Raw genomic sequence first — 19587 nt, 5'->3', positions numbered from 1 at the left:
CTTTTGGTTAGCAGCCGAATGCTTAACCACTGTGCCACCAGGGATACTCCTCCAAAATCAGCCATTGAAAACTCTATGGAGTACAGTTCCACTCTGCACATATGGGGTCACTATGAGTCAGAGTCAACTCAGTGACAACTTTTTTTTGGTCTTTTTCTTATTTATTTGCCAAGCTCTTTATATATTAAGGATATTAACTAAAGTGATATGAATTACTTATTATTATTATAATTATTGATTATTATTATTCCTCCAGGAAAGACTGTGGAGACTAGAGAATCTTCCTCCCAGACTCGAGACCACAGTCGACTCCACAGAGAAACGGAAAATCTAGACTGTATGTTTGCCTTCCCTCATCTTCTGGGCAAAGCCAAATGGGAGGTGGAGTCCAGCAGTGGGTGGGACAGGAGAAGTTGTTGCTCAGCTCACATGGCACAATGGCTCAAGTCACAGTTGAAATCTACATGGAAGTAGTGATTTTACGCATGAACACACACACACGTGCTTAGTTCAGTCTGTTCCAAGCTGTGAGGGCTTTCAGTTGCTTCCCAACTCTCAGGAAGGCTCTGGGCTGGTTCTACGGAGAGTTCCCAAAAGGTGGGAAGGGTCCTGTCTGGCTCCAGAGTGGGGCATGAGAAGGTTTAGGGCTTGATCAGATTCCATTTGTAAATTTCAGAGACATCTTAAATTGGCAACTATTCTAGAGTATAGCGGTCTCTGGACAGAGCAGGAGGCTTAGAGAAATTTCCATCCTGGGCCTCCCTAAAGACCCTGGGATGTCTGAGAGCCTTGTGTCCTGCACCTTCCACTGGCCTTGGGTGTTTGGGAAGAGTATCCCAAAGATCCCAGTCTCTCCTGGTTCCCCAAGTCCAAGCCAGCGCCTGGGGAGAGGGCAGGCCTTGATGGTGCTGGGGTGGAAAGGGTGGAAATTGCTCATGCCTTCACCTATGTGTGCCTCCTAGACAGAGAGATGGACTTCCATGAGCAAGACGGGAAGGCTGGACTCTTTTCTCAAGAACAAAATGAGAAAGCCAAGTCTTCCTCCTCCTCCTCTTCCTCCTCTTCCTCCTCCTCATCCTCCTCATCCTCCTCCTCAGGTATAGCAATATTTTTTTATTGTTGTAAAAATATATATAAGACATTTGCCAATTCAACATTTTTCACGTGTGCAATTTAGTTTATCAATCACGTTAATCATGTTGTACAACTGTCGCCTATAATCGTTGCCAAATTTTCCATCACCATAAACAGAAACTCACTGCTCCCTAAACAATAATTCCCTCTTTCCCTCTCTCTCCCACCCCTGGTAACCACTAATAACATCTCGGTGTACAGGGCAACAAGAGTTGGTCCTGGATAGAATGGGAGAAGAATATGGAGCAGAACACAAATTCTTATTTAAAAACAAAACAAAACAAAACCAGACAAACTGGAACAGTAGAGAACAGAGGACTCCCTGAGACTGTTGCCCTGAGACACTTTTTAAACCTTGAACTGAGCCTGTCCCCTGAGATCACCTTTTAGCAAAATAGTAGCGTGGCACACAAAAAAAGGTTATTACCTGTAAGATCAGTTCCCTACTTAAAAAACTATCAGTATGAGACCAAAATGTCAACAATTTCTCAAAAGCAAAGATGAGAAGATAAGGGGGCAGGGAAACTAGAGTACTGGAAAGGGAATAAACTGAACACAATTAAGGAGAATGTTGGCACACTATGATAAACGTAACTAATGTCACTGTAGGACCCTGATGGTGCAGTGGCTAAGTGCTCGGCTGCTAATCGATAGGTCAGAGGTTCAAACCCACCAGCCGCTCCTCGGGAGAAAGATATGGCAGTCTGCTTCTGTAAAGATTTATAGCCTTGGGGCAAGGTCATGGAAGCTCCATAGACACATCCAAACTCCCTGAGAGACCGAATTAGTGGGCTTAGGTCTGTGGGGACCATGGTCTCAGGGAACATCTAGCTCAATTGGCATAACACAGTTTATAAAGACAATGTTCTACATTCTACTTTGGTGAGTAGTGTCTGGGGTCTTAACAGCTTGTGAGTGGCCATCTAAGATACTCCACTGGTCTCACCCTGTCAGGAGCAAGCGAGAATGAAAAAAACCAAAGACACAAGGGAAAGATTAGTCCAAAGGACTAATGGACCACAACTACCACAGCCTCCACCAGACTGAGTCCAGCACATCTAGATGGTGCCCAGCTACCACCACTGGCTGCTCTGACAGGGATCACAACAGCGGGTCCCGGACAGAGCTAGAGAAAAAATGTAGAACAAAATTTTAACTCACAAAAAAAGACCAGACTTACTGGTCTGACAGAGACTGGAGAAACCCAGAGAATATGGCCCCCAGACACCCTTTTAGCTCAGTATTGAAGTCACTCCTGAGGTTCACTGTTCAGCCAAAGACTAGACAGGCCCATAAAACAAAATGAGACTATTGGGGCACAACAGCTCAGGGACAAAGACTAGAAGGCAGGAGGGAACAGGAAAGCTGATAATAGGGAACCCAAGGTCGAGAAGGGAGAGTGTTGACATGTCGTGGGGTTGGTAACCAAATGTCACAAAACAATATATGTACTAACTGTTTAATGAGAAGCTAGTTTGTTCTGTAAACTTTCATCTAAAGTACAATTTAAAAAAAAATTACAGCTTTGGAAACCGTGTGGGGCAGTTCTACTCTGTCCTATAGGGTTGCTGTTAGTCGGAATCGACTTGAAACCAACAGGTTTGGTTTAATGTCACTGAACAATCTGTATGGATATTATCAAAGGGGAACCTAACTTGCTGTGCAAACTTCCACCAAAAATACAATAAAATGTTATTTTAAAAAAAAGAGCACAAAAACAAAACAAAAAACTGTGGTCTAGGTATTGCAAATATATATATGTATTTATATAGTTGTCGTTAGGTGCTGTTGAGTCAATTCTGACTAGTAGCCACCCCATATGACAGAGTAGAACTGCCCACATAGGGTTTTCTAGGCTGTAATCCTTACAGAGGAGATTGCCAGTTCTTTCTCCTGTGGAACCGCTGAGTGGGTTAGAACCATCAACCTTTCCCTTAGTAGCCAAGCGCTTAACCATTGCACAACCAGGGTTTATATATATAGCTATCACAATATCATTCCAAAAATTTACATGCAAAAACAATTCCCCATAATCCCCTGCCTTGATGCTTCAATTTTTTTGCTCATTCCTTTCTAGAGCCTATCTACTGTACATATAATTTGTACACAGTTGCAATCTGATCATATAGACAATTTTGTCCTCTGCTTAAAAAGTTTTATATCTTACCATAAGCATTTTGTCATTATTCTGTAATATCCTTGTAGCTGTTTTTAATGTTTGCTGAATAGCCCTCAAGTAGCAGCATCTCTTCTATCCTAACATTTAGGTTTATAGGGACACACTAGTGCTGTGGTCAATACATAGATTCAGTCAAGCCGACTGCCTAGGTTCAAATTTATCTTTGCTGCTAGCTAGCTGTGTGTCCAAGGATAAATTGCTTAACCTTTCTGTGCCTCAGTGTCCTCATGTCTCAAATGGGGATGATCACAAGTGTTATTACTGCATAGGATTATTGTGAGGATGAATTTTTCATACATATGATGTCTTAGAACAGAAACTACGACATAGTAAAAGCTCTAAAAATAACTATTATTATTAAGATTTCCTCCCTCCCTCCCCATTTTATGGTTCTTATCAAATGAGATTCTCATAAAATGTGCAAAAGCTTTTACTTTTTGTACAAATCATATCCTTAGTATAAATTTCCCACAAGTACTTTAGTGGGTTTAGAGGAACGAGTGCCCCTAATAGGGTCTTGATTACAAATTACCACATTATTCTCCAAAAAAACAGTAGAATATTCTTTAATTTTTATTCTTTTAATTCAAAATACGGGGCTGAATTTATAGCATCATCATCATCAACAACATCATAGCTAGTATTTATTGAGCACTTACTATGTGCCAGGTACTGTTCCAAGCACTGTACATGTAATAACTCGTTTAATTCTCATGGCAACCCACTGAGGAAGGTACTACTATTATTCCCATTTTACAGGTGAGGAAACTGAGGCACAGAGAGGCCAACTGACCTGCTGTAAAAGGGCTCAATAACCTAGGATTCCCTGAAGGCCTTTCTGGAATCAGGGGGACTAGGGAATGTGGGCTCGGTGACCAGAGCTCCTTCACTGTGATCGGTTTTACATTGTGGACTTGGACTTAAGGTTTTATTTGATGAAACGGTTCCCATGGCTAATAACAAAACGCTTGTAAAGCACTGTCTTAATTTAATGTCCTCGTTTTGCAAACAAGGAGTGAGGCTCAGGGAGAAAGACCAGAAAGGCACAGATATCTGTTGCCATTGAGTCAATTCTGACTCATAGCAACCCTACAGTTCAGAGTAGAACTGCCCCATAGGGTTTCTAAGGAGCTGCTGGTGGATTCGAACTACCGACCTTTTGGTTAGCAGCCAAGCTCTTAACCACTGGTCCACCAGGGCTCAGAAAGGCACAGAATGAATGATTATTTCAGCAGAGGAGGGAGAGTAGTTAGTGGGCACTGTAGGTTGGTTTGCAGCCACTCTCCTCACGGGACTGGAAAGGAAACCACTGCACTTATTTTAAAACAAAACAGAAACAACCGTGCCACCTACAAGGTTTAATTCTGGAAGAACTCCCAGGAGCAGAGGGGCTGTTTGTGACCTGTCCCTGGGTTTCTCCTCCCTGGGTGGGAAGGGATGTTCTGTCTTCTGAATCTGGTTGACCCTCAGGAAGCGCAGCTCGTCTACAAATGTTCTCCCTCAAGGGTGGTGGCTGGCCCTAAACCCCTTCCCTGAGGTCTCTGCCCCAGGCATGGGACTGGCTGTAATTTCCCCCAAGTGCACACTACGGGAAGTCCAGAGAGTCCTAGAGGAAATAGGAAAACAGAGAGCCCTAGAAGCCCAGAGACAGAGTGACATTCAGGATACTGGTCCCCAATCCACTCTGGCTGGTCTGCTGCTAGAATCAGACCCATCCCTCCTCCAGGCTGATGGTGATCCCTAGCTCTAAAGGCCTGAACCTGGGGGCCCCACTCTGAAGCCCCCAGCCTGCCTCCACACACAGGACCCCAACTCATAGTCTGGAATCCAGCCACTCCCTCCTTACATATCTTTGTGGTTTTAAGGTATCCTGTTATTTTTAAATTAAGTTTTATTGGTTTTTTCAATTGTAAAAGATTATACATAGGCACATAAGGAGCGCTGGTGGCGCAGTAGTTAAAGTGCTTGACTGCTAACCAAAAGGTCAGCCGTTCAAAACCACCAGTGGCTCCTCAGGAGAAAGATGTGGCAGTCGGCTCCCATAGAGATTTACAGCCTTGGAAACCCTATGGGGTCACTATGAGTCAGAATCGACTCCACAGCAGTGGGTTATATGTAGGCACATTGTAGGAAAAAAAAAAAAAAATATATATATATATATATATATAAACCTTTTGCAGTTGAACTGATTTCTACCCATAGTGACTCCATGTGTTGCATAGTAGAACTGTGCTCCACAGGGTATACTTGGCTGTAAACCCAGAGGCACCTTGGAAGACAGGCCTGGTGATCTCTGCTTCCTAAAGGTCACAGCCTTGAAAACTCAATGGAGCAGTTTTACTCTGCACACATGGGGTTGCCATGAGTTGGCATTGACTCGTTGGCAACTAACAACAACAACAGTCTTTACGGAAACAGATCACCAGGCGTTTCTTCCTTGGAGCTGCTAGGTAGGTTCAAACTGCCAACCTGTAGATGAGCAGCCAATTGCAAACAGCTTGTACCACCCAGGCTCCTTGTAGGAAATATAAGGCATATATTTAAAAAAATCTGTTGCCATCAAGTCAATTCCAACTCATGGCCACCCCCTGTGTTTCAGAGTAGGGTTTTCAATGGCTACGACAGAGAAGTAGAAAGAAAAAAATCACCTTTAATCCATTACCTAGAGATAACCACCAAAAACATATTAGTGTATCCCCTACATGTATTCAATAAACTGGGGACACTAGTAACAAATAATGAGTCCTTCTGCCCATTGAGCTGTGGTAGCACAGTGGTTAAGAACTCTGCTGTTAACCAAAAGGTCAGCAGTTCAAATCCACCAGCTGTTCCTTGGAAACCCTATGGGGGCAGTTCTATTCTATCTTAGGGTTACCATGAATCAGAATCAACTCAACGACAACCGGTTTGGTTTTTTTGTTTTGGTTTTCTGCCCGTAGTTAATTTTTTCAAAAGTTGGGTTAGAGAGCATTTACAAAAATTGCCCTCATTTTAAACAGCACATATAATACCTTTTATATAAATTATATGTTATGAGTCTGTTGTAGAGAAAGCTAAAATAACGTTCATTCATACATTGATGGAGATTGTCCCAGGCTGATGGAGTTTGGGGGATTTTTGCTTTATTTATTTTCCGTGCTGTTTGATTTTTTGCAACAGGTATTATCTTTGTAGTAATGAAAATGTCTTTTTTTCTTTTTCGTTTTTATTATTGACTGTAAAACATAGAAGAGAAGGATATAGAAGTGACTCAAAATCTTATCTCCTAGAGATAAATACCACTGTTGTCATTTTGGTGTCCTTCCTGATACTGCCTTGTATCTAGTTGAGATCGCATATGCCCTGATTTTTAACCACAGTCAACTTGATTTTCTGGATTTGTAAAAATTATCCATGGTTGACCAGGAGGTCCCCAAGCAAACCGAGGGACAGCCCAGCCCTGCTGGGGCCATCTTGGCCATCTTGTGGAAAGGGCATCCTCTGGACCTGGGGCCAGAAACTCCTGGGCCCGGAATGCTGACTGGCCCAAGAGTGTAAAAGACCCGGTAATTGTTCAGGACTTTATCAAGCTCCCTCAAGGCTGGGCACCCTTGGAAGAGTAGAGGACTCAGGCCTTGTCCTTCAGGTACTCAAGATAGTTAGAGAGATGAGCATCCGAGGGCCTCTGACCCTTAAGCCCAGTGTGTTAAGCACAGCCAGTTATCCTGTAGAAACCCCAGAGGAGGGGGCAAGATCATTGTGAGTTGGGACAGTTGGAAAAGGCTTTCTACAGGAGATGTAACCTCAGCTTAACTTTAAACCTCAGTAATATGATACCTTATACGACCTTGGGGTCCTTGAGTGGCACAAATGGTTAAGCTCCCAGCTACTAACTGAAAGGCTGGAGGTTCTAGTCCACCCAGAGGTGCCTCATAAGAAAGGCCTAGTGATCTGCTTCTGAAAGGTGACAGCCTTGAAAACCCTATGGAGCACAGTTCTACTCTGCAACACCAGGGGTCGCCACGAGCCAGAATTGACTTGATGGCAGCTGTTTTTTTTTTTTTTTTATATCACCTTGTCTTATCTTCATGAAAGCATTATGAAGTAGACAAGACACCAACAGAAATATTAAGTAGACAAAAGCCAACAAAAATATTTCGTGATTTGTCACACAGTGGCAGGTCTCCTACCCTAGCACCACCCCCTCGCAGAGCTCTTTCCTCCAAACCACACCCCTCACCTGAACTAAATGCTGAGATGCACTGGTCAGAACGAACATATTCCCAGCTCGTTCCAGGCTGAGGTTCTCCTACAGCTTGTGTTTGTTCCCTGAAGAAAGCCGTGACGAGGACCAGCACCCCAGAGTAACCAGAAAACGTCGACAGAGCCCAGGGGCAGGACAATCCCACAGGAACAGCTCACCTGGTAGGGGATAAAAAAACAAACAAACAAACAAAAAACCCATTGCCGTTGAGTGAATTCCAACTCATAGCAACCCTACAGGATAGAGTAGAACTGCCCTATAGGGTTTCCAAGGAGCAGCTGGTAGATTCAAATTGCTGACTTTTTGGTTAGCAGCCAAACTCTTAACCACTATGCCATGAGGGCTCCTGGTAGGGGATAGGCCTGACCATTTCTCTTTTGCTCAATCAGCTCACCGCTGAGTTCCTCAGTAGGACAGAGCACGTCTATGTGAAGATGTTCCCTCACATTATTGTTTATTGAAACAAACCAACCAACCCATTGCCGTCGAGTCAATTCCGACTCATAGGGACGCTATAGGACAGAGTAGAACTGCCCCAATAGGGTTTCCAAGGAGTGGCCGGTGGATTCGAACTGCTGACCATTTTGGTTAGCAGCTGAACTCTTAACCACTATGCTACCAGGGTTTCCTTGTTGTTTATAGTAGGGCAGAAATAGGAAGTAACCTAAATGTCCAACGACAAGGAATTAGTTAGACTCGTGATGCAACAGCCTACCCAGGTTATAGCTCCATTCTTCACACATCTGTGAAGTGAAACAGAAAGACAGCAAATTACAGAATTAATTTAATCTCGTTTATGTTTTGTAAAAACCCACACATACATGGTTATAAACAAAACTAGAAGGGAAAGCATCCAAAAGTGATTCTCTCTGGATGGTGAAATTATGAATGACCTGTACTTTCTTTTTTTGAACTTTCCTATACTATAAATATTTTATAATAAGCACATTTTATTTTATATTTAACAGACTTGTTTCTTAGAGCACTTTTAGGTTTACAGAAAAATTGTGCAGAAAGTAGAAAGGTTTCCCATTTACCTCCCCCCACCGCACATACTGTTTCTTCTGTTAACATTTTGCCTTTCTCTGCTACATTTGTTACAGTTTATGAACCAATTATTATTACTAACTAAATTATTATTTATCAATTATTATTGACTAAAGTCTATAGCTTACATTAGCGTATTTTATTTTATAATCAGAAGAAGGTGATTTTTTTTTCTCTGCACCCTATTGAGCACAACTTACTCTGCAACGTGGAATTGCCATGAGTTGGAATAGACGGGACTGCAATGGGCTTTTTTTTTTTTTTTAATGTCTAGTACAGACCTTGGCACACATGAGATGCTTAATAAATGCTTCCATGAAGCTGGAGTTGAGTTCAATGTAGGCTTTGGAGATAGACCTGGGTTTGAATCTTGGAATTACCACTTACAGGCTGTGTGACCTTGGGAGTATAATTTAAGTTTTTGAGCTTCAGTTTCCTTATATGTAAAATGGACAGGGAGTGGTAGTGATACCTTGTTCATAGGATTTCCGTGAGGATCAAATGAAATATTAAACGTAAATTATTTAGTACAGCGTCACTATGAGTTGGAATCAACTGGACGGCAATTGGTTTGGTTTTTTGGTTTTAGTACAGGGTTGGTACATTATGAGTACTCAATAAATGGCAACTATTATTACTGACTTTGAATAAGGCCCAGGCCCTCTCAGGTCCCAATTCTAAGTAAACTGAAGACTTTTACCTCTGGGGGCTCTAGAGGGAGTCAATGTAAAACGAAAGCACTTGTAGGGCTGTCTTGCCTCTTGAAGACGCCTCACTCCACCTCCCCCACCCCCATGCAGAGGGCCTGTGTTACCTTTTAAGGCTTCAGACGTGTGGGACATTGAGGCTGCCCTGGGTCACTGTGACTGGGGGGTGCTGACTAAAGGGGTTTATGTCTCTACTAGGTGCCGAGCATGGAAAGCCTGACATTTCGAAGGATGAGCTTCAACTCTATGAAGGTAATCAGTTGCTCAGTGGCTTTAGAGAAAACAGAATTAGACCAAGGACATGCGGGTTTAGGACTTTTTGGAGTGGAAATAAGGTCATAAGGATATCCTATAAACTGAAAAGTACTAGGCAAATATAAGACATGTGACAAAGTTAGTGTTATAACATTGGCTGATGGGGATGGAGACGCAAGCCTTTTCTACCATGGTGATGTCTCAGGGAAATCTTGCAACCTCTTCCAAGCTGTAACGGTGACTTGTGGGGTGACCTTGATCAGTTACCTAGTCTTTCCAGGTGTCAGCTACCCAACCAGCAAAAAAGGACATAATCAGTGCATACTCTCTTGGAATACTAAGCAGTTTATACATGCTAGGGGAAATTCAGGATCTGATCTCTGCAAAACTCATTTTATGGAATAATTGTTTCCAAGTGCCATCATTATTATAGTGAAGCAGTATAAATATTATGGCACTTTGCTTGGTAGAACTATGATGAAATGGGGGAGTTTGCAGGGAGTAAGCCAGTTTGCAAAACAGCCTGACAAATACACACTGCCAGATTAAAAGAGAAGCCTATTTAACTTTATTTAATCCAACCTTTCCAAAATCTACTTAGTCTTCTCACACCTGGTAATAACCCAAGAAAAATGACAGAAAAAAAATACATATATATTTTTATACATATATCTATATTCGAAGAAAAATGACTCACATGTTATGCATAAAAATACAACCAGTGGGTTGCCTCCAGGTGGTAATACTGTGGGTAATAGATTTATTATTTTATTTGCTTATATGAATTTTCTGATTTGGGTGTTTTTTTGTTTTGGTTTTGGTTTAGAAAAATATTTTTAACTACTCAAGTAGTTTAAGAAAGTTTTCACTGGTATATAAAAAAAGAGAGGAACTGTAATGTTGACACAGATTTATTTTTTTCTCATAATGTAAGTAATTCATATTCACCATAGAAAATGTAAGTATAATTACTTACTTGTAAATTACTTCCCCCAAGACATTGGAGGTATTTAGTAAATTATATTTTTAAGTCCCATTTCATGCTGTTCTGGGTGTGTTCTCTGCACCTTTGGAACTGACCACTATTTGGTCATTTTGCACATGGTGCTACAGTGTGCAGTGTGTGGCGTGCTTACAGCCATGTGCTGAGTGTCCCCTTCTGGTGTCTGTGTCCTGGGGCTGACCTGAAGGACAGGAAGTATAATGGGACTGGGACTCTTGGGGGTGGTCATCATGAGGGGTCCTGCCTGCTCTTGAGGGTAAGAAGGTGACAGAACTAGGAGAGGGGTCACCAGGGAACTAGAACAGGCAGAGCTGCTGGTGGATGAGGTGGGAAAGTCATACCCCAGACCAGATTGATGGGGAGGCTGCAGCTCAGAGCCGCTCACTCCCAGGCAGCCCAGACAAGGGGCTCAACCCACAGACTAATCCAGGCTCCGCTCAGGGCAAGGCTCCTAGTATGCAACCCAGCTTGGCTCCCACCACTCAGGGCCAGGGCGGGGCTGGAGTTCACGTGATCAGGTATCAGCACTTGCATCTGCTGGGGCACAGAACAGAAAGAGGTCACAGACTGAAGCCTATCTGTGTGCAGATGTGTTTTACTTGGCTCACAGTGTTTTTTTTAAGTTAATGTATTTAATCAATTCTACAGCTCACATTTTTTCACATTTGAACATCTCTGAAATCAAGATACATCTTAAAATTACAAATATCTTTAAATTACCATTAGTGGCAACTTGCAGGTATAATTGGCAGGGGTTTTCTTACTCATAGTACATAAAATAATGTCAGGTCTTGCAAATGATGGCATCTTTGATCTAATGAAATGTGATAGTTGCCAACGTTTTTTTAAAGATTAGGAGGTTTCACATAAAAACTTGGATTTTCGCTTCTCGTGGAAAATTGGAAGACTTGTCACACTGGACAGACAGCTGAAAGCTGTCTGGGAGGTAGCTTCCCCTTTAAATGGAACAATGCCCTCCCCAGTTTGCTCCTGTCCCCATTCAACATACTCCAGGTCAACCTGTGAGAGAGGTTCCCCTCAGAGTAACTTCTCCCCACCCAGCTGATGATGGTTACCACTGCTCTTCCTTCTGTGCAGATGTGCCTGGAGAGATGGTGCCCTCGGGGGAGTCAGGTGAGTGTCCAGTTAGGGGAGAGGGGTTGTTGGTGCTAGTGGAAAGGCCTGGGTGTTACCTCTCTCCCCTTCGAGGGCCAGCCTCTGTCAATATATGAACTGTGGGAGACAGGAACTTCCAAGTAACAGCAGGTATAAGAGGGGCCTGGGGCTCTGGCCCTGGAGTCCCTGGATGGCACAAATAGTTAAGCGCTCGACCACTAGCTGAAAGGTTGGTGGTTCGGACCCACCAGAGGCACCTCGGAAGGAAGGCCTGGAGATCTGCTTCCAAAAGATCACAGCCATTGAAAACCCTATGGAAGAGTTCTATTCTGCACACGTGGGGTCACCATGAGTCGAAATTCACTTGATGGCAACTGGTTTGGTTTGCGTTTTTTGGGGGGGTCTGGCCTGGACTCAGCATGAGGCAGGAGCCCCTGGAGATTAGAAAGGAGGTCCAGGTAGGAGGCAAGGGGATTACAACCAGTGATGCTTGGAGAGAAAGATCCCTGGTGGGGGGGGGCTGGAAGATTCAAGCGGGGCCTTTTCATAGGTTGCCTGTGGCGTCTCCCAGAAGAAAGGCCGCTGTTAAGGACCCCAAGCTGATCTGGGCTCTAATATTGTGTTTCTAATTTTCAGGACTCCGGCAGAGAGGCTCTGACCCTGCAAGTGGTAAATACGCAAACTCAAAGAAAAGAGTAGAAGGCAGCCTGGATTCCAGGGGGTGGGTGTGGGATAGGGAAGGCAACAGACAGCCTGAGAGGGTGGGTCTGTGCAGCAGGGATGTGGTCACCAGACAGGGGGTACCGTGATTCAGGATAGGGACCTCCAGGCTCAGGTCTGTGAGGGAAGAGGGCGTTGGTGGGGACCCCAGGGACAGCCAACCCCACCTTTATAGTTTTACTTTGACTGGCCCTGTAGCGAGTACCCTCTGACCCAGGAAGAAGAACCCAGGAGGTCAATTCTCAGTGAGCCAGGGAAGAGAAGCTACTCTTCCTATATCAGGGTTAAACACTTATCTGTCTCTTGTCCTTAAGGAGAAGTGGAGGCCTCTCCGTTAAGAAGAGTGAATATCAAGAAAGATGGTAAGGAAATTAGTGTTTCAAGGCTGCTTATGCCTGTCTGGGGCAGATTTCTGTGGGAAGAAAGTCAGCTAGTGGCCTAGAACAATATATCCCACCCCCGTCATGTGCCCCACATGCCAACTCCTCAGCTTAGAACCACCTGGAAAACGTCACACAGTTATTCCCATTTTGCAGATATAGAAACAGACTCAAGAGTGAGGAGTGGTCTTACAGCTTGTAAGAGGCACGGCCTGAGCTTGACCCCTGCTCCTGTGCACTCTCTGCTACACACAGTCAGTAGGGTGATGAAGGCCCTCCAGGCCTTGTGGCAGGATGGGGTGGGGGCACTAGAAATGGGCCAGGCTGAGGGAGCCATGAGGCCAGACTAGGCTAGACCTTAGAGAAGGAGCCAGGAGAACTGGAGGGACCACCTCTGCTCCAGGCCTGGAAAGATGCGGGGTGGGGGGAGATGACGGTTTGTTTTTGTTTTCAAATACACTTTATATGTAGAGCAATTTTAGATTTACAGTGAAATTGTGCAGAAAGCACAGAGAGTTCCCATTTATCCCCCTCCCCTCTAGACGCTCTTTCGTGTGGTACATTTGTTACAGTTGATGAACCAATATTGACACATTAGTATTAACCATCTAATGTAAACTATTAGGGTTCCCTCTTTGTGTTGTACAGTCCTATAGGTTTTGACATAGTATCATGTGTGCACCATTACAGTATCATAAGAAGAGTTTCACTGCTGTGAAAATGCCCTGTACTCCACCTAGTCATCCCTCCTCCCCTTCCCCAAATCCCTGGCAACTAGTCATCTTTTCACTGTCTCTATAGTTTTGCCTTTTCAGAATGTCATATAGTTGGAATCAAAGAATATGTAGCCTTTTCAGACCGGCTTCTTTCACTCAGCAGAATGCATTTAAGGTTCCTCTGTCTTTTCTAGCTTGATAGCTCATTTATTTTTTATCGCTGAATAATCCTCCATTGTATGGATGTACCAGTTTGTTTATCCATTCACCTATAGAAGGACATTTTGGTTGCTTTCAATGTTTGGCAATTATGAGTAAAGCTGCTATAAACATTTGTGTGCAGGTTTTTGTGCGGACGTAAGTTTTCAATTCATTTGGGTAAATACCTAGGAGCATGATTGCTGGATTGTATGGTAAACCTATGGATAGTTTTGTAAGAAACTGCCAGATTGTTTTCCAAAGTGGCTGTACCATTTTGCATTCTCGCCAGCAATGAATGAGAATGCCTGTTGCTCCACATCCTTGACAGCACTTGACGTCAGTGTTTTAGATTTTATCCATTCTGATAGCCGTATAGTGGTATCTTGTTGTTTTAATTTGCAAATCCCTAATGACACATGATGTTGAGCATCTTTTCTTATATTTATTTGCCATCTGTCTGTCTTCTTTGGTGAGGTGTCTGTTCAGATCTTGTAACTGAGTTGTTTGCTTTCTTACTTGTTGAGTTCTCTGTGTATCTTGGATACAAGTCCTTTATCAGATATGTATTTTGCAGATATTTTCTCCCAGTCTGTGGCTTGTCTTTTCACTCTCTTAAGAGACCAGGTTTTTTATTAAGATGTTCTAGAAACATCTTAAATGGTTGCAAAAACCCCACTTTCCAGGTCTGAGCCACTGATTCTGCTTCTGTCCAGCTGGATAAACCAGGGCTTGCTGATTAACTTTCCTGGATTATAAAGCGAGGTTCGTTGCACTAAAACTGAGATTCCCGAAGTGCAGGCCACGTCCAAGGTGTTTCAGGACATGGCATCATACCACAAAGCAAGAAAGCAACTCCCCTTTCCACACTCTTTCTTAGAGGAGAGTCTTGGTTTGGAGCCCCTGTGCCTTTAATGCCGCCCTGAGCCTTCCTAATTTCCCTTTGGAACGCAGAGAGAGCAAGACTTTCCTGTGTTCCAGAGCCTTCTAGACAAAAGGGTCTGGCTAGAACTTAACCATCTTATTTTATTTTCATTGTGTTTGTTTTTATGACATGGGATCCTAGTTTCCCATTTACTATTGTGACATAAAGTTTCCTTTTTAAAAAGTTTATTTAAGAAAAAAGAAATCTGTTTAAAGAAAAATGTTAGGTAAACAATATTACAGACAGTACTTGGATTCACACAAAACGGTGAGATGGTAAGCAGTGGTACAAGGAGACAGCAAAAATCACAAAGGTGGAGGCGGGTGGGTGACCAAAGTCGGAACAAAGCAGTTTCCCATCCAGATCCCCATCGATCCTCACAGGGACGTAAAGATTGCTCTTCTCATTTTATCAAGAACACTGAGGCTCGGAGGAGTTAGGACACTTGTCCAAGGCCTCACAGCACATCAAGTGGCTGACCTGGACCGAACCTGGACACGTTACCAGCTGCCTCGATACCGCAGACGGGAGCCTGCCTTATTCCAGAGAGCCTTCTCTAAAATGCTCTCTCTGTTTTCTTTTTTTTACAACCTTCTTTGCGTCTCCTCTAATCACAGTCACTTGACTGGCCCCTAAGGAAGCAGGAAAGTTGTGTTCCCCCCCAGGACCTCCACAGTGCCTGGCTAAGTGTGGGGAGGCCTCCTTTAAGACAGCCCCTTAATTCCTGCCCCAGGCACAGGCCCTGCCTCTCCTCTCCTTCCCATACCTCTGTTAACTATGTGAACTCTTCTAAGCCTGCAATTCCACTTATAGGCATCGGGCCTCCAGAAATAGCACACAGGTGCACAGAAGTTCACTTCTAGTGATGTCTGTGCAGCCTCAGTGGTAACAGGGAAAAAACTGGACACCTCTAGTGCCCTGGAAGGAGCCCTGGTGGCACAATGGTTAAGTGCTTGGCTGCTAACCAGAAGGTTGGCAGTTTGAACCCACCAGCAGCTCAGTGGGAGAAAGACCTAGAGATCTGCTCTCCTAAAGATCACAGCCTAGGAAACCCTATGGGACGGTTCTGCTCTGTCCTATAGGATCGCTATGAATCGAAATCAACTTGATGGCACACAACAACAGGTGCCCTGGAGGCACAAATAGTTAAGTGCTTGTCTGCTCACCTAAAGATTGGAGATTCGAAACTAGCCAGAGGGAGAAAGCCATGGCAATCCCTTCCGTAAAGATTGCAGCCAAGAAAGCCCTGTGGAGCAGTTCTACTCTGTAACACACAGGGACTCCCTGAGTTGGAATCAGCTTGAGGGCAACTAACAACAACAACAACAGTTACACAAATGGATGTTGTCATTAGCTGCTGTCAGCTTAGCTCCGGCTCAAGGAGACCCCAAGCACAACAGAATGAAATGCTGCTTGGTCCTGGGCCATCCCCATGATCGGTTGCGGATCAAACTGTTGTGATCCATAGGGTTGTTATTGGCTGATTTTCAGAAGTAGATTGCCAAGCCTTTCTTCCTAGTCTGTCTTAGTCCAGAAGCTCCACTGAAACTTGTTCAGCATCATAGCCACACACAAACCCTGCTGACGGATGGGTAGTGACTACCCTTGAGGTGCATTGGCTGGGAATCGAACACAGGTCTCCTGCGTGGAAGGCTAGAGTTCTACCACTGAATCACCACTGCCCTCACATCAGTGGCAGACCAGTTAAATAAATTAGGTAAATTTATATACTACAGAAGAGTAGGCAACCATGGCAAAGAAGAAGGCAAATCTCCGTACTCTGAGGTGGAAAGATGACCCAGTCTGTCAACAAAAGGAAAAAAGCAAACTGCAAAGCAGCAGGTATACAGATTGGTCCCGTTTTTTGATTCAAAAATTCAAGTAAGTATGCCTGGAAAGGTTTTGCCAATCACCTCTCACTTTTAGGAGTGAGATTGGGAGGGAGACTTGGCACCATGAGACGTCTAATTTACAATGGTCACATTTGCATTTTTTTACAGTTGGGTTTAACATTCATTCCACAAATAAAGTATTGAGCATCCCTGAGTGCCAGCCCTGCTCTAGTCTCTGGCATCCGGACAGGAGCAGACAGGCTGAAATCCCCGCCCACGGAGGAGGTGGCCTCCCACTGGGAAAGACAGAAAATAAGCACAGAAACGAAAATAAAATACGTTGTGTGGTGATAAGCGTTACGAAAATAATTAAGTGAGATAAGGGCTGGAAAGTGGTGGGGCCTGGCTGCTATTTTGGTTTGGGGATCAGGGGCAGCGTCCTGAATAAAGTTATATTTGAGTAGAGACCCGAATACGTTTTGTAATTGAGAAAGAGAACTAAACAAATAGTAATCCCTCGCCTCTGCTTTTACAGACGAGTTTTTCCATTTCGTCCTCCTCTGCTTTGCCATCGGGGCTTTGCTGGTGTGTTATCACTACTACGCAGGTGAGCAGGGGGTTCTGGGGGTGCCACAGTGGGGAGAGGCGCCCGGCTGGGGGGTTTGGCGGGGGGAGGAGGTGGCACGGAGGGGGAGCAGCTGCACCGGGGCAGGGATGGCATGGGGGAGGAGAGGCGGGGAGGGGGAGCAGGGCGACAGGGGTAGAAGGCTGACATGGGGGAGAGAGTGGCACGGGGAGGGGGCGGGCAGCGACACAGGGGAAAGATGGCATGGGGAAATGGGAAGTGAGAGAGGCGCAGCATGGGGGACCTGGCACAGAGAGCAGGGAGCAGTACCAGGAGGGCTGGGAGCACGGGGTGAGGGGTGGCATTGGGGAGGGGCAGGCAGACCCGCTGGCTGACCATCCTCTCCCCTGGCTTTCCTTCCAGACTGGTTTATTTCCTTTGGGGTCAGCCTGCTCACCTTTGCCTCCCTGGAGACCATTGGCATCTACTTTGGGCTGCGTAAGACCTACCCACAGCGTCTTGGCCGGGGTGGCTGGACTGGTCAGGGTGCTTGCCAGGGACCAGAGAGTGGTCATGACCTAAACATTTTTTTAAATGTCATTATGCTCATGTTTTCTTTCTGACCACTTCCAAGGTCAATGTGAGATAATTGGCCAAACCCAGTGGAAAAATTAGGCAGCTCCATAAAAATGCAACACAAACAGTTTAAAGTGGCAAACAGAATGAGCCAGATGCCTAAAATGAGCTATTTAATGGGACTGGGTGCTGAATTCAGCCGTGTTCCCTGACATTGTTATTATGGTCCATTGTTTTTAATAATAATAACTATCGCTATTATCTAAGCTCAACCTGCTGCCTGAAATTCCACCATTAGAGCTTTGTTTGTGTGGGTTAGGCTTTTGTCCAGGGTGGGCAAGTGGAAGCATCTGGCCCCATATCACTTGAGGGGCACAAACCTCAACTCCCCTTTCTCTTTTGTCTTTGAACAGTGTACCGGATCCACGATGTCCTGCAAGGCTTCATCCCCCTCCTTCAGAAGTTCAAGCTGTTGGGTAACTTGAAAATTTTTCCTGTGTTCACTCTTTCTCTCCCTATCAGAGTCTTCTGTTTTGAACGAGGCTTAGCAGGAAAGAGCACAAGGTCTGGAGTTAGGGCCCTGCATTCAAGTCTTGCCTCGGCCAATTTACCAGTTCTCTGACCTGGATAGGCCCTGTAGCTTCCTCCAGGCTCAGTTTCTTCAACTGGAAAACGGGTGTAATAATACCTACTGCATAAGGGTGTTGTGAACATCAAATGAGGAAGGGATGCAAAAGTCCTTAACTGTGAGACACGGTGTAGAAATGATGAGAGTCTGACTATTCCTCATTCTCTCATACTTTACACGTTTCCAAACACTATTTTCTCCGTGATTTTATTTGCCTAATAGCAACTGGGGAGATGGCTATAGTTTGCTTATACTTACCTAATGAGGAAACAGAAACTCAAAGAGGTGAGTGACTTGCCCAGGGTAACACAGCTAGAGTAGCTGAGCTGGGCAAAAGTAGATCCTCTTTCTTGACCTGTAGCACGGTGCCCACCACCGTGCCTCAAAACAGAAAGCCCAGGTGGCTGCGTGTCTCTGTGCTGAGGCAATACCTGTATGTCACCAAGTCATCAAGCCAACTCCCTCTGTCTCCTTAAACCCATTTAATTAGTAAAGGGGAAAATAGCTATAATGGCTGTGGGCCATGGAGACCCAGGGCCTCTGGACTGGCTGTATCATTCCAACTGTGAGCGGGTGTTTGGGCATCTGGGAGTGTGGGACCGAGGCCTGGCTCCCTTCAGAATCCTATGCCATCCTTCGGCTTTGCCTTCCAGGGTTTAGGAGGACTGACTGAGGCCAGTGCTGGGCAGGCAGCTGGACCAGGCCCCAGTCTGATCGCCACTGCATCACCTGAGCCCACGAGGACGGAGCAATGGAGCAATATATGGGAGCCGTGCGGGCAGGACAAGCTATAGCAATAAAGAGAGTGCTTTTCCTACTAAGTGGTGTTAACGTTGGCTCTGGCCTGGGGCTGGGACATCATTTGGGCAGTGTTGGCCTGTAACCCAGCGGTCTGGAGGGAAGGCAGAAGGGGGGTGGCGGTGCCTGAGCCCTTCCCAGTATCTGGATTAGCAGGAGGACTCTGGGATGTCCCTTCTTTCTGGAGACAGTAGGAGACCCCTAGGCCCTGCAAGCTGTAATCTGTCTGGGCTCATGGTTTCTCTCAAATCCCCAGTCCATCTCTGTGGGCTTTAGGTCCTATACAGCCATCCCAGGACAGACAGACAGTCCACTGCCCTGAGACATGGAGTCACCAGGCCAGGCCCCCCGGGTGACCCTGATGCAGGTGAGGTGTTGCAGACTAGAGTCACAACATCCAGGCATCTTCCCTCAGCCCCGCCACCCAGCACCAGCTTCACTGCCTAAACTCCATCAAGATTCAAATAAACATTCTCTTCCCTGGACTAAAGAGGGTCAGCTAAATATTCCTTTGAGTTTCTTGAGCATGAGGACACATTGACCCCATCTAGTCAGGGAGGACACT

At 45.0% G+C, this 19587-nt stretch overlaps 1 protein-coding gene across 1 annotated transcript in view; it reads left to right on the top strand.

Moving 5' to 3' along the window:
- Positions 1-19022, top strand: part of TMEM40 (transmembrane protein 40) — a 41003-nt gene extending 21981 nt beyond the window's left edge. The window contains exons 2-11 of the mRNA XM_023728242.1: positions 257-337; positions 963-1097; positions 9509-9562; positions 11667-11702; positions 12321-12353; positions 12719-12766; positions 16991-17062; positions 17444-17518; positions 18010-18072; positions 18878-19022. Of these exons, the coding sequence (XP_023584010.1) occupies positions 971-1097; positions 9509-9562; positions 11667-11702; positions 12321-12353; positions 12719-12766; positions 16991-17062; positions 17444-17518; positions 18010-18072; positions 18878-18897 (528 nt within the window). The 5' untranslated portion in view covers positions 257-337; positions 963-970 and the 3' untranslated portion in view covers positions 18898-19022. The remainder of the gene's footprint in view (positions 1-256; positions 338-962; positions 1098-9508; positions 9563-11666; positions 11703-12320; positions 12354-12718; positions 12767-16990; positions 17063-17443; positions 17519-18009; positions 18073-18877) is intronic.
- The last annotated feature ends 565 nt before the right edge of the window (positions 19023-19587 follow it).

The sequence above is a fragment of the Trichechus manatus genome, unplaced genomic scaffold, assembly GCF_000243295.1.
Source record: "Trichechus manatus latirostris isolate Lorelei unplaced genomic scaffold, TriManLat1.0 scaffold00001, whole genome shotgun sequence".
NCBI classification, from domain to species: Eukaryota; Metazoa; Chordata; class Mammalia; order Sirenia; family Trichechidae; genus Trichechus; species Trichechus manatus.
Note: the sequence above shows the minus strand (reverse complement) of the source record. Positions and strands in the feature narration are given on the sequence as shown.